Raw genomic sequence first — 17,241 nt, forward strand, 5'->3', positions numbered from 1 at the left:
CTGCAATATTATTCATTGATCTCTTCTGTCGGACTTAAGAGGGGCACATAAGGACTTATACAAGTCCTCTACACTGAGGCAGAGACCTCAGACAAATTTTTAGTTGGTCTGAATGCTGGGGAGATGCTTGGAGGGAAGGAAAATATTCTCCCTTCAAACTTGTAGAGTAGCTCCACAGACTTCCCAGAGGATACTTCAACCCAGTGCCTGAAGTACCATAGTCCTGAACATCCCTAATGCACCTCATTGTGGAGGAAAGCCAGATCCTTTTATCCAATTTCTCCCTTGTCCATATATGTCCCACACCTTGAATGCACGGAGAACCCAGAGTTGGCCCATATGACTCTGCTCAGCCTCCTGAAATCCAACCCCCTCCTTTGTACAGCAGACCCTCACCAGCTCTAGTACAGGAAGGGAAATGGAAATTAGGTTTGCCCCTGTGTGTTCTGGACATTTCACAGCAGGTGAGCAGTGCCAAACAATAAATCTCAGCTCTGAAGTACCTACATTCTAAAGACATGAGTTGGTTCAGTATAGTGCCACACAAAACAAACACAGAATGGGGCATGGTTATTAAGATCAAAAGATTGAGCAATGCACAAAGAAATTCTCCACACATCCTCTCATCTCAAAAGTAATTGAAAGAGAGGAAAGTTAAACACTTTCACCTCATTTACTGTATAACCAACTTAATGTCAAAGATTACAAAAGCTCTGGCAAAAGGTTTGTGAGCATTTAGAAAGAGCCCAGATATGCTGAGAGAATTTCCTTATTTTTTCTTTTTTGAGAGTTGTTATATAAACTACTTATCAACGTATCAGTCAAGATGTGAAAAGTTGCTTCAATTGCTGCATTGTTTTTTGTAACAGTTAATATACCTTGGTTGAGCTAGAAAGTGTTGTGAACCAATTAGTCAAATTAATTATTATAATTATTCATTTGTCATACTGTAGCAGATACCAGACCTTATAATGGATCAGGACCCATTGTGCTAGGTGCTGTACAAACACAGAGTAAAAAGACAGTCCCTGCCCCAGAGCACTTACAATCTATGTCAAAATTTCTAACTTAAAATTTCTGTTTTCCAAAAATACACAAAGGAGTAGCATCTTACAGTACAAATCAACTGTATATAAATTATGTTTTCATCTCTAGCCTATCTGCATACTGCCCCTCTGCAACCATCAGGCAGTTGATGCAACAGCACTACGGTACATACCAGACACTCCTACAAAGAGCTCTAAATATAACAACTGATTTGCTCTGTCTTCGGCACTAACGAAAAAAGATGCTAGGCTTACCTCCTTACCAAGTACTAGTTTCTCTAGTCATGCTTTCAGATAGGACTGTGCAGAATTGGCCAAAGTATTTATAGTGGTAAGAAATGATGTTTGGTGATGTCAGCAGCATGCCCTACTGCTCATGCTCAGAAACAGATTGTGTCTAGATAGGAGCTTTGCTTCTATTGTCATTATTATGTGGACCCTTGGGAGGCTTGTGTGACTAGATCACGAGAATAGGGATCAGCTTTCTGGAGTCCAAGAACGAATGACAGTATTTACTGCCACTGTTATACCACTCCTCTTAGAATTTGGCCCAGTCACTCAACAAGGAGTCTTTAAAATACTAAAGAAATCTGAACTATCCCATATGGGTTCAGTCATTGTCCTTCCTGACTTGTGGAGCACCTGGTATGGTTACAAACAAAAACTGTCAATGCCTTCTTAAAGGCATAGACTCCATAGACAGTGACTTATTTTTTTCCCAGTGGTGCTCCACCCCAAAGCCCCACCCCACTCCTCCCCTTCCTCCAATGCCCCGTTCTTGCTCTACCTCTTCCCACCCCCACTCCTCCCCCTTCCCTGAAGTCCCTCCCTCACTCCACCTCTTCCTGCCCCTGCTCTCTGCCCTCCCCCAAGCCTCTTCCACAGCCATCAAACAGCTGATCGGCAGCGCCACGAACAGCTGTAGCTGGTGGGTACTGAGCACCCACTATTTTTTCCCCATGCATGCTCCAGCCCCGGAGCACCCACGGAGTTGGCACCCACGATTAACTATATAAACAATCTATCATCTACCATATAAAGTTATAGTCCAGCCATTGCATAATAAACTATAGTTTGATGCAACTGATCTTACCAACTACATCCTGGTACCCTTCTTGAGAAAAGAAATGGGGAAGATTGGAAAGAGCGCTCACCTGACCTGTGATATTGGACCTTCCCAGTTACATATTTGACCACACTAGTGAACTATCTTTTCTTAACCTTAGATGAGGAACATACCTCCCTACCCATATTACTGCATCAGTTGGCTGCATTTGACAGCTTAAATCCTGAGATGCTGCTGTTCCATCTTAAAGAGCTAGCAAGACTGATGGAAACTCCATGAAGTGGCAGAGATCCTTCCTCTCAAACTCTACCACAAGGTGACTGCACTTCTACCTTCCAAGTTCTTGTAGAATTCCACAAAACTTTATCTTCTTCCCAACTTAAGATATGTGTAACTGCTAGGTGAGTTCATAAAATGCCCTAATCTGCCAACAGTATGTAGATGTCACAGAACTATATTTCTTTCACTCTGAATGCTAAGAATGGAATCACCTGGCTGTCGTAGTACCTAAATGAGATGAGTGCTCGGATGCAGTAGTTTGCTGATGACGAACCCGGGGAAAATGGAGGTAATGCTGGTGAGAAGAATAAATCAATTTGAAGACCTAGCGAATATTGTAATATCACCCTCTTTCTAAAATGTTTACCCACATATTGTCAGAATGGTTCGGAAATGCCTTCATTTGCCTTTGGCCGGTCAAGAGACATTTCCACATCCTGCCAAATGAGAACCTAGTGACAGTTCATGCTTTTAAGACTTCCAGGTTTCTAATAGTAAAGCACCGTATTTAGGAATGAAAATACTTAACAATTCCAGCTGGTTCAACAATTACTATCTTAGCCTACCTACTAAACACACCGATCACTATATAGGCTCCTCATATAATCCTGAATCAAGTTAATTTCAAAGAGGTTTTCTAATATGGGAATGGCAATCAATGATACAGCAGTTTACTTGTTCACTTTCCAATAAATCTTTTTATAAAAGTATTTTTTCCTCTTTGCTATCCTAGTTTTTGTCCATTAGATCCTGTTCCAAACAACATTTGAATCTTCACCTAAGTCTTATGATGTAACTCTAGTGCATTTTTTTTACTTTGCATTACTATATGATAAAATTGTAATAACCAAGTTAAAAAGTTAATCTAGAACAATTACTTAATGTGTTAGAAAACACATTTTTCTCCTACTTTCTTCTTCTAGAAGAACTCTAAGAGACATTTTGCATACAATATTTGTTTGTAAAATTTATGTACTTACTGATGAACACCAAGTACTTCCCAATCCCTTCCAACATCTTGAGGAGCTATGTTACATAGAGTGGCTGGACACACTTCTATTAATTTACAAAGAAGCGACCAACCCACCTGGAAAATAAAAATGTAGTTATTTTTCAACAGACATGTCAACTCTCTTACTTGTGTCCCTTCTCTGATGAAGAGATATTCTACTTTAAAACATAAACACTGTTTCCGATTCCCCTTGCATACAGGAAAAAGGATGATCTAGCTCATAACACATATTCCCTGATCTGAAAACCTAACAACCTAAACAAGATACGATGAACTAACAGAAGACAAGGTAGAGGCAGGGCCGGCTCTGGCTTTTTTGCCTTGGGCGGCCAGAGCCCCGGGGGGGAGGGTGGCGAGCCCCGGCGGGGGCTCCGCTCTCCTCCCGGCGGCCGGGGGGAAGGCACGGGGGGAGGGTGGCCAGAGCGCCGGGGGGAGGGCCGCAAGCCCAGCTGTGGCCCCGCTCTCCCTGGCGGCCGGAGCGCCGCGCCGCCCCCCTCCAGGTGCCGCCCCAAGCACCAGCTTGGGTGCTTGGAGCCGGCCCTGGGTAGAGGACACACAAAAAACTAGCTGCTCAATAATATGCAAATTCCTTGAACCTGAAATACCTCTGAGAATAAGATACCCAAGGCCTAATTTGAAAAAGGTTCCTTATTTTACCCATCTCATGTTGGAGAAAAAACACTAATAAATGTTCCTAGTTTATTAGGAAAACTTGCTAGATCTCAGATGTGTAGGCTCACATATTGAAAAAGCATATTAGCGGCTTGATTACAGTCTATAAGTATCTATATGGGGAACAAATATTTTAAAATGGGCTCTTCAATCTAGCCAAGAAAGGTATAACACGATCCAATGGCTGGAAGTTGAAGCTAGACAAATTCAACTGTAAATAAGGAGGAAATTTTTAATAGAGAGAGTAATTAACCACTGGAACAATTTACCAAGGTTTGTAATGGATTCTGCCATCACTGACAATTTTTAAATCAAGATTGGATGTTTTTGTAAAAGCTATGCTTAGGAATTACTTTAGGGAACTTCTATGGCATGTGTTATACAGGAGGTCAGACCAGATGATCACAATGGTCCCTTCTGTCCTTGGAATCTAGGAATCTATTCAAAATATATATAATATTGCATGCCACATATCAGGCCATAGAACCATGGACGGTGGAGCCTTCCCAAAAATGGGGGGGGGGCAGGAGCCCCTGCCCCCTCTGTGGCCCTGCCCCGCCTCTTCCCCGAGGCCCCACTCCTGGCCAAGCTGGAAGCTGGAGCTGGGCCAGGGAGCCTGGGCCCCTCCACCTGCCTGGGGGGGGAGGGGGAGGGGGAGACAGCCCGAGAGCAGCCCCCAGTCTGTGTCTCCAGCCCTGGGACCACCACCCCCATCCAGGGCAACTGGAGGATCCGTGGCTCCCCATAGCTCCAGCTGCCGGCCTGGCCAGGGGGTGGGGCCTGGGGGAGGGGAAGAGGAGGGGCAAGGCCAGTGGCAAAAAGTGGAAGGGCCATAAACCCCTGGTCCCGCCCCGTTCCAGCACTCCTGCATATAACATATTACATTTGATTGAGAATGCAAACACTTAAATGCTAGACTAACTTTGTCTAACAAAAGGGATTTAAATCACAGCACAATTTGATCCTATGTATTAACAAGAGATGTTACTTATCTACAATTATATTATAAAATTTGTAAGTCTGGCTTTTATATTTCATTTTTAAATGTTAATTTTGTGTCCAGGACTGGTACTGGATTGTGATCCCTGGAGACTGAAATCCTCCATTAATCCACAGAACAGGAAGGGCATAGAGAGCAACAATGCGAACTCCTCCACTCAAACAAATGTGTCATAACCCTGAAGTAAAGGAAGCACCTCTTGGCATGAGTGGGGAGTTTGGTTTCCATAAAAATTCAGCTCTTGGCCTCTCCTCTGATACTGACAGCAAGGGTATCATTTGTTGTGGGTGATTTTGCATTTCAGCTATGTCGTCACTTGGAGGACACCAATTCATTCCATAATTGGAGATATGTGTATATATATATATATATATACACACATACACATACATATACATACACACACACACACACTTTTGTTACCTAATTCTCCATAATCGAGATAAAAATACAATTAATAAGGGGCAATAACTAAATTATCACTTTCAAACCAACATAGGTTCCTTCAGAACATTCTTTCCACATCAGGCTCAACCACAAATAGAACGCTGGATTGTGCCTGGACCTGAACAGGTGCAAGAAGGTTCAGAAGGAGGAGATGGTGGAAAAGGGAGAAAGCACAAGAACCTCCCTCCCCTTTGCACATGTGTGCAAGGATTGCACAGAATCTGTCCCTATAGTCCTCTAAATGCAAGAACTCCACAAGACCCTCACTCTCAGTGGTTCTAACATATGCAAAATGAATGAAGAAGAGGGCAAAGAACGCCATCGTCCCACATAGAATGGGAAAAATGAATCCAGCATTCTTGCAAAAGGTGGCATAGAAGCTATGCTTCCTAGAGGCGTTGTTTCTGAATCAGACAAAATGCCACCCTGAGCTCCTGATGCACTTCCCACACCATAGGACTATGTGCCTTAAAGCCACAATAAAGCCCTAAGAAAAGTTAATTCTGTCTATGTAGCCAAAAAGTATTCTTTTAAATACTTATGTAATGTGTGTTTCATAAAACTGATCATTTCAAGTATTGTCTGGTTCTGTGAAAAACAAATACTGATGACTTGTTAATGTCAATTTTGTTTTAATTATGAGTCATGTTTAAATGTAAAAAATGTCACAAAAGATAACATGATTTCAGAGGTCTGCAACAGTAAGCCATACATAGTTACAGAACAAACTGGAAATAACATAAGGCTTTTATGTTCAAAACTCGTCTTCCCTTTTCCAGCTGCTGAACTAAGTATAGTTTACTGGTCACTAACGAATGTGTCTGCATTGCTTAACAAAGACTGTATATTGAAAGTCTCCCATCCCCCATCTAATTCTATTGTTCTTTATAAAATGTAGAGCATTATAAAAATTAGCTTTATGCCTCGGTTTTTTTAGTTCCCCCTTCTTGTTCCCTAAAACATTTTCCTTATAAAATAATAAATAATTTGGTATGATACAAATCTAAATTTTAACGGCAAGTACTGATAAATGTTTTCAGTAAGGACACAGTACACACTGAAAAATGCCAAAGCAAGCATCTAATGTGCTAATACAGGGGTGGGCAAACTACGACCCGTATCCGTCCCACCAGCTGTTTTAATCTGGCCCTCAAGCGCCTACTGGAAAGCGCGCTCTGGGGCTTGCCCTGCTCCAGCACTCCAGCCAAAGAGCAGGGTCGGGGGCCACTCCACGCGGCTCCCGGAAGCAGCCGCGTGGCCCCACTCCAGCACTCCAACTGGGGAGCAGGGTTGGGGGCCGCACCACACAGCTCCCGGAAGCAGCGGTATAGCCCCCCCCACCACGCGTAGAGGCAGCCAGGAGCCTCCGCTCGGCATGCTATCCCCGCCCCAAGCACCACCCCTGCAGCTCCTATTGGCCGGGAACCACAGCGTACAGAGCCGCCTGGCCGCGTCTCCACGTAGAAGCCGGAGAAGGGACATGTTGCTGCTTCCGGGAGTTGCTTGAGGTAAGCGCCACCCAGAGCCTGCACTCCTGAGCCTCTCCCCATGCCCCAACCCCCTGCCCCAGCCCTGATCCTCCTCCCGTCTTCCAAACCCCTCGGTCCCAGCCTGGAGCACCCTCCTACATCCCAAACTCCTCATCCCCAGCCCCACCCCAGCCCCCGCACTCCTAGCCAGAGCCCTCACCCCACCCCGCACACCCCTCATTTCTGGCCCCACCCCAGACCCCGCACCCCCAACCAGAGCCCTCACACCCTCACGCACCCCAACCCAAATTTTGTGAGCATTCATGGCCCACCATATAATTTCTATTTCCAGATATGGCCCTCAGGCCAAAAAGGTTGTTCACCCCTGTGCTAACATAAGATCCCTCTTGCAATGTTGATCTCAAACCCCCAGGGCTTTTAGGGTTCTTAGCCTTTGTCTAGTAACACTGTAAGCAAATGATTGTATCTTAAATAATTGTCCAAAAGCCTAAAGCCTAAATTGAAAGGAAAATAAATAAAGAAAGATTCTTACAGGTACTAAAGTGGATCATTTACATAAGGCCCCATTTGGTGGCATTACTAATATTCTGTTATCTTTAAATTGGTTCCATTTTCATTACTAGTATGCGTAGTGAATTGAGGCAGTAATGTTTCAATGATAGCCATTCACTTACTTGAATTTAAATATGTCTTGTCCTCTACTATTTAAGCAGCATCAATCTGTGACAGTCAGTGATTGCAGAAACTGTAATTGTTACAGTACTTACTAAATATGGTATCTGTTCTGTCTAAGGCATTATTATTTTTGACTTTTTAGAGATCAATAACTTTCCCACTGTTTGTAGAGAAGTTTGTGAGGTCTGTATTAGTAGTCCAACTTGCCTTGGTATCTGCAATACTGATCTACTAAGAAGCTGAGGTTCACTTTGTATGAGTTGATGATACAGCAGCAAACCACTGTGTGGCAAGCTGAGCCAGAAGGAAATATGTTAATCAATCCAGACACTGCCCTTACTCAGACAAATCTCAAAACACAAATCAGAAAGAGCTAATGATCCATTAACCTGTGCATTGAAAAGCAGTTGTTAGTGTAGACATGCTGTAGCAAAATGGAGCGTCTACAGTAACCCCTCGCTTCACGTTGTAGTTGTGTTCCTGAAAAATGCTACTTTAAGCGAAACGACGTTAAACAAATCCAATTTCCCTACAAGAATTAATGTAAATAGGTGGGGTTAGGTTCCAGGAAAAAAAATTCTCCAAACAAAAGACTATCTATCTGCAATATTAGCCAATAGGTTGAAAGAGACACACACACACACACACAAGTTTTAAACGAACAATTTAATACTGTACACAGCACTGAGGATTGTGAACCTTGGTTGAGGTGGTGGAGTCAGAGGGTGGGATATTTCCCAGGGAATGCATTACTGCTAAATGATGAACTAGCATTCAGCTGAGCCCTCAAGGGTTAACACACTGTTGTTAATGTAGCCTCACACTCTACAAGGCAGCACGAATGGAGGGAGGAGACACAGCATGGCAGAGAGACAGAGACACACAGTGTGTGTGTGTGTGCGCGTCATACACCGCGTGTGTGAAAGAGAGACGCGCATTGATCCTTTAAGTAAATACACTGCCTTTTTAAGTAGATAAGCAAGTTGAGACAGCAGCTGCTGCCAGCAAGCTCCCTCCATCCTGAGCGGTCCTATCCGTCCTCATCCCCCCTCCTCCGGCTCTATGGAGATGGGGTACAGGAGCCGGGGGAGGGGGACATCCTGACATTAACACCCCTCTTCCCCCCCTGCACAGCAAGCAGGAGGCTCCCAGGAGCAGCTCCAAGGCAGAGGGCAGGAGCAGCATAGGACAGTGGGGGGAGGGAGAGCTGAACTGCCTGGCAATTGATAGCCTGCTGGGCGGCTGCCGCACAGAGAACATAGGGGAGCGGGGAGCTGATGTGGGGCTGCCGGTCCACCCTGGTTCCAAGCCCCAACCAGCTAGCTCCAACAGGCTGCTCTTTCTGCAAGCAGTGGACAAAACAGGCGGCTGCCAAACAAAGTTAGAAGGGAGCATTGCGCAACTTTAAACGAGCATGGTCTCTAATTAATCAGCAACGTAACAACGAAACAACGTTAACCAGGACACTGTTAAGTGAGGAGTTACTGTACATGATGCCCATTGCCATAGCATTTAGACACTTCACATTATTTAAGAACACTTGGTTAAATTAAACAATATCATCCTCATAATGTGGTTCAACAATCACAACTTTTTTGTCCTAATGCCATTGTACTACAATACAGTATGGGCAGATGGTGGCTAGCCCCTGCACTGGTGTACAAAGTGGGAGGGTTGAAAGAGACACTCGCCTACTACTCATCTGCAGGACCTGATCCAGCAATCCTTATTCATGTGATTAATTCTGACTCACGTTAGTACTGCAGTGGACATTAGCCCTGTTGATTGGATCCTGTACAATGGTCACAATTAAAAAGGCAATATTAGCCAATAGGTACTACACAGTTATTAGAGTTATTTCCTATTCTAAGTATAGAGAAAAAATGTGGTATCTCAGTTAGCTTAATGCTTTATGGCAACTGTTGACAAAGGCTAGTTTTCAATGTTGACCACTGCATATGCCATTAAACCATGGTTTGGAATTATTTACACATGCAAGAAACGTATATAAACTGGAGAAGTATATTCAGTTGTCACTAGTTACTACACAAATGCAAAGTTCATATGAAGTGCGTTAGTTGTATACATAAATAGAGATAGATATATGTAAACTGAGTGCAGTGTAGTGTGGTGAATATGCTATTTTATCTGCTTTTCAACTGCATCTCATAGTTTTTTCTTACTTACTTAGGTGAACTCTTAGTAAATCCAGATCAACCAAGATTTACCATTCCAATAGCCCAGATTGCTCCTGACCTGATATTGGCTGATTTGCCTAGAAATATCATGTTGAACAATGATGAACTGGAATTTGACCAGGCTCCTGAATTTCTGTTGGGCGAATATTAATTTTTAGTCCCTCCTATATGCCTAATATGTGGCAAGGATATTAAAAGTATAATGTTTATGTAAATTAAGCTATCGGGCTAAATTATAAAACATAATGAAAACATTTTACTGAGTTTTTTTCTATTTGATTTGTCTATTATGCTATTAAAAGCTACTTCTGAATTATAGAGGGTTTTTTAACTGCCAATAATATGTATGTTAGGGCCCTGATTTTTTAGATGTGCTGAGCGCACACTACTCTCACTGGCTTAAGCTGAGACTGTTGGTGCTCTGTGCTTTTTAGTCAGGCCCAGTCAATTCGAGAAAAGATTGATGTTCTTTTATTTTTTTATGTTCCCCTCCCATTTCTTTTTGAAAAGGTGACAGTGAACTGTCCAGCAGCTGATAGCCTGCTGGGCGGCTGCCTCACAGGGAACATAGGGGAGCTGCCAGTCCACCCTGCTTCCAAGCCCCCACCAGCTATCTCCAACAGGCTGCTCTTTCTGCAAGCAGCGGACAAAACAGGCGGCTGCCAAACAATGTTATATGCATCCGAAGAAGTGGGTTGTAGCCCACGAAAGCTTATGCTCTAATAAATTTGTTAGTCTCTAAGGTGCCACAAGTACTCTTGTTCTTTTTGCGGATACAGACTAACACGGCTGCTACTCTGAAAAATGTTATAAGGGAGCATTGTGCAACTTTAACTGAGCATGTTCTCTATTGATCAGCAACATAACAACAAAACGATGTTAACCGGGACGATGTTAAGTGAGGAGTTACTGTACAGCACACTGTCCCCACCATAAACTCAGACTCAAGAGTCCCACAGTTATTGTGACTGAATCACAATGGATGAAGCAGGGAAGGTTGAGTAGTTAGTGTATAGTATTTTTAAAATTGTTATAGCATTAGAGAGCAGAGGAAAGGGTGGCTGCAGCATTTTGTGACGCGAAGGATTTGAGCTTCATACTAGCTATGGGTTTGCTTAAAACAATATTAGACTTTTTGTAGCCCCTTAAAGTAAACGCATAAAGGCTAAGAAATTGAGACAGAAGGCTGAAACTTCATTTTAAAACCAACTATTAAACGTGAGTTAAAGATATTATCCCAGTGTCCTGGCCAAATTGCAGTTCAGGTACAGTAATTACGTTCTTCCTTATGCAGTTTTCAAAATTTCCCCTGCAGTTTCAGTTTGAGGTATTTTTTACTTCCTTTTCTAAACTTCTGTGTCATTTTGCTATGCTAAACAACTGCTGCATTCAACCCTAAAAGTAATGGCTCTATAAATCCCTTACCTATGTGATAACTGAATAGTGAGCCATGAAATTAAAGTTTCAGATTCCCCACACTGCTCTGAGATCCTCAAATGAAAGGTATAATAGTAGTGCAAAGAATTATTATTTCATTATTATTATAACTACTATACATTACAGGGAGAGTCAAGAATACAATGTATTGCTTACTCTGAATTTTTTTAATTGTGTGTGTTTTAACTTAGACCTTTCCCATTATTTAAAATAGATATTTGTGGGGGATTTTTATATTTTGCTTCCTAACAAACCGAAATAGCAATTTTTTTCACCTTTTAAAATCATACACATTTATTTTAAAAAAATACAAGCCAGCCCTACAGAGTTCATATTGTCTATAAATATCCTTTGGGGGTAACATACATTTTATTTTATGTGATTGACTGCCAGGAAGGATCTGTTTCATAATGTGTTTTCTGGCAATGACATGGAAAACACCTGCAATATTTAATATGAAAATGAGTCAGTCTTATATTACAAAGATAACCAAGCAGAATCTTAAACTGCAGAATTTCCCCCGGCTTTGTTTCTAAGGTTGTCCTGTGCGTCACAGTGGCAATTTAAGTCAGATGTCACTTCCTTAACACACCCTGCTATGTTTAAGAACAATATTGGAATATAGCCAACATTATATCGCATTTGTAGCATGACACCACATGGGATTTGGAAAATTGTGCAATACAGTACTTACATTATTTATAAATGTACTTGTTTGCTTTATTTTGGTTTAATATTTAGAAAGAGAAAAAGAGAGAAAATAATTCATATAAGCAAACAACAGGTGACAACAGACTTTAGCCATTAAAAATCATTAGTATTCCAGAGCAGTGGTCCATGATAATAGTAACATAAGAACGGCCGTACCGGGTCAGACCAAAGGTCCATCTAGCCCAGTATCCTGTCTACTGACAGTGGCCAATGTCAGGTGCCCCAGAGGGAGTGGACCTAACAGGCAATGATCAAGTGATCTCTCTCCTGCCATCCATCTCCACCCTCTGACAAACAGAGGCTAGGGACACCATTCCTTACCCATCCTGGCTAATAGCCATTAATGGACTTAAACACCATGAATTTATCCAGTTCTCTTTTAAACGCTGTTATAGTCCTAGCCTTCACAACCTCCTCAGGTAAGGAGTTCCACAAGTTGACTGTGCGCTGCGTGAAGAAGAACTTCCTTGTATTTGTTTTAAACCTGCTGCCTATTAATTTCATTTGGTCACCCCTAGTTCTTGTATTATGGGAATAAGTAAATAACTTTTCCTTATCCACTTTCTCCACATCACTCATGATTTTATATACCTCTATCATATCCCCCCTTAGTCTCCTCTTTTCCAAGCTGAAGAGTCCTAGCCTCTTTAATCTCTCCTCATGTGGGACCCATTCCAAACCCCTAATCATTTTAGTTGCCCTTTTCTGAACCTTTTCTAGTGCTAGTATATCTTTTTTGAGATGAGGAGACCACATCTGTACGCAGTATTCAAGATGTGGGCGTACCATCGATTTATATAAGGGCAATAATATATTCTCAGTCTTATTCTCTATCCCCTAATAGATTCCTAACATCCTGTTTGCTTTATTGACCGCCTCTGCACACTGCGTGGACATCTTCAGAGAACTATCCATGATGACTCCAAGATCTTTTTCCTGACTTGTTGTAGCTAAATTGGCCCCCATCATATTGTATGTATAGTTGGGGTTATTTTTTCCAATGTGCATTACTTTACATTTATCCGCATTAAATTTCATTTGCCATTTTGTTGCCCAATCACTTAGTTTTGTGAGATCTTTTTGAAGTTCGTCACAGTCTGCTTTGGTCTTAACTATCTTAAGAAGTTTAGTATCATCTGCAAACTTTGCCACCTCACTATTTACCCCTTTCTCCAGATCATTTATGAATAAGTTGAATAGGATTGGTCCGAGGACTGACCCTTGGGGAACACCACTAGTTACCCCTCTCCATTCTGAGAATTTACCATTTATTCCTATCCTTTGTTCCCTGTCTTTTAACCAGTTCTCAATCCATGAAAGGACCTTCCCTTTTATCCCATGACAGCTTAATTTATGTAAGAGCCTTTGGTGAGGGACCTTGTCAAAGGCTTTCTGGAAATCTAAGTACACTATGTCCACTGGATCCCCCTTGTCCACATGTTTGTTGACCCCTTCAAAGAACTCTAATAGATTAGTAAGATACGATTTCCCTTTACAGAAACCATGTTGACTATCGCTCAACAGTTTATGTTTTTCTATGTGTCTGACAATTTTATTCTTAACTATTGTTTCGACTAATTTGCCCAGTACCGACATTAGACTTACCGGTCTGTAATTGCCGGGATCACCTCTAGAGCCCTTTTTAAATATTGGTGTTACATTAGCTAACTTCCAGTCATTGGGTACAGAAGCCGATTTAAAGGACAGGTTACAAACCTTAGTTAATAGTTCCGCAACTTCACATTTGAGTTCTTTCAGAACTCTTGGGTGAATGCCATCTGGTCCCGGTGACTTGTTAATGTTAAGTTTATCAATTAATTCCAAAACCTCCTCTAGTGACACTTCAATCTGTGACAGTTCCTCAGCTTTGTCACCCAGAAAAGCCGGCTCAGGTTTGGGAATCTCCCTAACATCCTCAGCCGTGAAGACTGAAGCAAAGAATCCATTTAGTTTCTCTGCAATGACTTTATCGTCTTTAAGCGCTCCTTTTGTATCTCGATCATCAAGGGGCCCCACTGGTTGTTTAGCAGGCTTCCTGCTTCTGATGTAGTTAAAAAACATTTTATTACCTTTGGGGGTTTTGGCTAGCCATTCTTCAAACTCCTTTTTGGCTTTTCTTATTACATTCTTGCACTTAATTTGGCAGTGTTTATGCTCCTTTCTATTTGCCTCACTACGATTTGACTTCCACTTTTTAAAGGAAGTCTTTTTATTTCTCACTGCTTCTTTTACATGGTTGTTAAGCCACGGTGTCTCTTATTTAGTTCTTTTACTGTGTTTCTTAATTTGGGATATATATTGAAGTTGGGCCTCTATTATGGTGTCTTTAAAAAGCACCCTTGCAGCTTGCAGGGATTTCACTTTAGTCACTGTACCTTTTAACTTCTGTTTAACTAACCCCCTCATTTTTGCATAGTTCCCCCTTTTGAAATTAAATGCCACAGTGTTGGGCTGTTGAGATGTTCTTCCCTCCACAGGGATGTTGAATGCTATTGTATTATGGTCACTATTTCCAAGCGGTACTGTTATAGTTACCTCTTGGACCAGCTCCTGCGTTCCACTCAGGACTAAATCTAGAGTTGCCTCTCCCCTTGTGGGTTCCTGTACCAGCTGCTCCATGAAGCAGTCATTTAAAGTATCGAGAAATTTTATCTCTGCATTTCGTCCTGAAGTGAAATGTTCCCAGTCAATATGGGGATAATTGAAATCCCCCATTATTACTGAGTTCTTAATTTTGATAGCCTCTCTAATTTCCCTTATCATTTCATCATCACCATCACTGTCCTGGTCAGGTGGTCTATAATAGATCCCTAATATTATATTCTTATTAGAGCATGAAATTTCTATCCATAGAGATTCTATGGAACATGTGGATTCACTTAAGATTTTTACTTCATTTGATTCTACAGTTTCTTTCACATATAGTGCCACTCCCCCACCTGCAGGACCTGTTCTGTCCTTCCGATATATTTCGTACCCCAGAATGATTGCGTCCCATTGATTGCTCTCAGTCCACCAGGTTTCTGTGGTGCCTATTATATCAATATCCTCCTTTATCACAAGGCACTCTAGTTCACCCATCTTATTATTTAGACTTCTAGCATTTATGTACAAGCACTTTAAAAACTTGTCACTGTTTATCTGTCTGCCCTTTTCTGATGTGTCAGATTCTTTTTTATGTGAATGTTTATCATCTGATCTGGCCCTTAGAATATATTGGTAACATTATTAGTATAATATAATAGTGGTACCTATTATAATCTCTTACTTAAAATTTTCCAACAAGTAATTTGACACAGAAGAAATATAGCAACAAGGATAACTGAATTCCACAGATTAAAATGGTATATGGTATATTGTTATTTATTTTTAAATCCACTACCGTTTGTCTCTCTTTAATGTGTTTCTTTACTAGAACATCTGGTGGTGACTGTACAGAACTACTAACATTTGGGGCCCTGGAGCTATAGTTTTGTTGTATTTATCTTCTTACAGTAATATTTTCTCATCTTATGTCATCTACGTAGTGACTTGTTAGCAGAAGCATCTGCACGGAGACTATTGCTGTACAATACTGTATGGCTGTTTTCACACACGCGTAACTACCCCTGTGGTACGAAAGGCTGTGTACTGTTACCAGGGATGAAAGTAAGGCGGTCTGGTCCGGTACTGCATACAGGAAAAAAGTGGTCATTGGTACCGGCCTGTACCGCTGACTTTAAAGCGCTGCCCCGCTTAAAGCGCCGTCGCCGATGGGGGGTGGGCACAAAAGGGGCAGCGACATTAAAGCGCTGCCAGAGCCAGCCCCGTACTCAATTTTACTTTCACCCCGATTGTTCCTGTCTGGCATGGAGACTACACAGCTGGACTTTCCCAAACGTTGAGGGAGTTCTGATTTGGTTCATTAGAACATCAGGACCAGCTGCAAAGTTTGGCTCTGAATCCAAACTTCCCACGCAGCTGTGGGGAGCCCGGGGCTGGGGCTTGGCCCCATCGCTCCCAAAGGGGCTGTGTTAGGCTCTGGTCCGTGGGTTTGACAGCGGGTGGCTGGGGACGGGGGGGAGGCAGCCCGGAGAGGCAGCCAAGGCGTTTACCTGCTGCACCGCGGCCTCTCGCAGGTAGGAGTCCAACACCAGCAACAAGGGCACGTGGACGTTTCGGCTGCCGAACAGCCTGGGCGCTGGGGCGGGGAAGAGAGGAAACAAAGCGAGAAAGAGCCCGTTACTCGCCGGGGCAGAGCGGGGGAGCCCTAGTGGGCGCCCGGCCCGCCCGGACAGGAACCTCACCGCGGGGCCGGTGGGCCAAGGCCAGCAGGTCCTCCAGCGTCTGCAGCAAGCTCGCCAGCTGCTTCCCCTCCTGCACGTTTATGAGGCGAACGATCAGCTTCCTCAGGGCGGCGTCCTCCCTCTCCTCTTCCTCCTCCTCAGTGCAGCTGCCGCGACTGGCCATGGCTGACCCCCTCCTCATCGCATGCAGAGCGTCTGGTCTGGGAGCTCCTCGGGCTGCTGAGGCGGCGCCCGCTAGTAACCGCTGCCGTATCTATCCCACGGCTCAGCCCCGCCGCTGCAGTCATCGGGCTATTTTTGAGCCTCTCCTCCGTCCCCCCGCCCCCTTCGCCTCAGCGCTGACATAATCTGCGGCGAGACCCGAGAGGCCCTGCCCCGGTTTGAGGTGAAGGGGGTGCAGCGCTGCCCAGCTACCCTTAGGGGGCGCCGACGCGACACACTCTCTCGGTAGGGGCATTTCAGGGGAAGAATCAGCCAATCAGTTTTCAGCCGCGGACCGCTCTGCCGTCCAATCGAATGGGAGCGCTGGGAGGACCGCCCCTTCGTGCCTCTCGGCTGCAGGGGGGGGGGGGGCCGCTGCCGCCCCAGCTTGCGAATGTCGCGTATTGTTGCTTGCTGTGGTTGGGGGTCTCGGGTTTTTGGGCGGGAAGCAGGCGAGGGCTGCAGCTGTGGCGTCTCCTTCTGGGATCCTTGGGGGGCGGGGCGGGGAGAATGGGTCTCGCAGACCCAGCACGGGCCGTGTGGGGGGCAGCGAGTTGGGCAGTCACCCGGACACGGCTCGCGGGGGCTGCCCCAAGGGGTCAGGCTAAGCACAAAGGGCCCAAAGTGCTCGGCTCCCTGCCTCCCCCACGTGTCTCATGAGGGGCTACAACTGAACTTAGGGTGACCAGATGTCCCGATTTTATAGGGACAGTCCCGATTT

General features: G+C 43.8%; 1 protein-coding gene across 1 annotated transcript in view; it reads right to left on the minus strand.

The window, feature by feature from the left end:
- LRRK2 (leucine rich repeat kinase 2) overlaps nucleotides 1–16,666 on the minus strand; it is a 122,080-nt gene extending 105,414 nt beyond the window's left edge. Inside the window, exons 1-3 of the mRNA XM_026648909.1 lie at nucleotides 16,320–16,666; nucleotides 16,128–16,213; nucleotides 3,372–3,478 (exon numbers count right to left, since the gene is read on the minus strand). Coding sequence (XP_026504694.1) covers nucleotides 3,372–3,478; nucleotides 16,128–16,213; nucleotides 16,320–16,500 — 374 coding nt within the window. The 5' untranslated portion in view covers nucleotides 16,501–16,666. The remainder of the gene's footprint in view (nucleotides 1–3,371; nucleotides 3,479–16,127; nucleotides 16,214–16,319) is intronic.
- Between the last annotated feature and the right edge of the window lie 575 nt (nucleotides 16,667–17,241).

The sequence above is a fragment of the Terrapene carolina genome, unplaced genomic scaffold, assembly GCF_002925995.2.
Source record: "Terrapene carolina triunguis isolate 2854851 unplaced genomic scaffold, T_m_triunguis-2.0 Scaffold68, whole genome shotgun sequence".
In the NCBI taxonomy this organism is placed as follows: domain Eukaryota; kingdom Metazoa; phylum Chordata; order Testudines; family Emydidae; genus Terrapene; species Terrapene triunguis.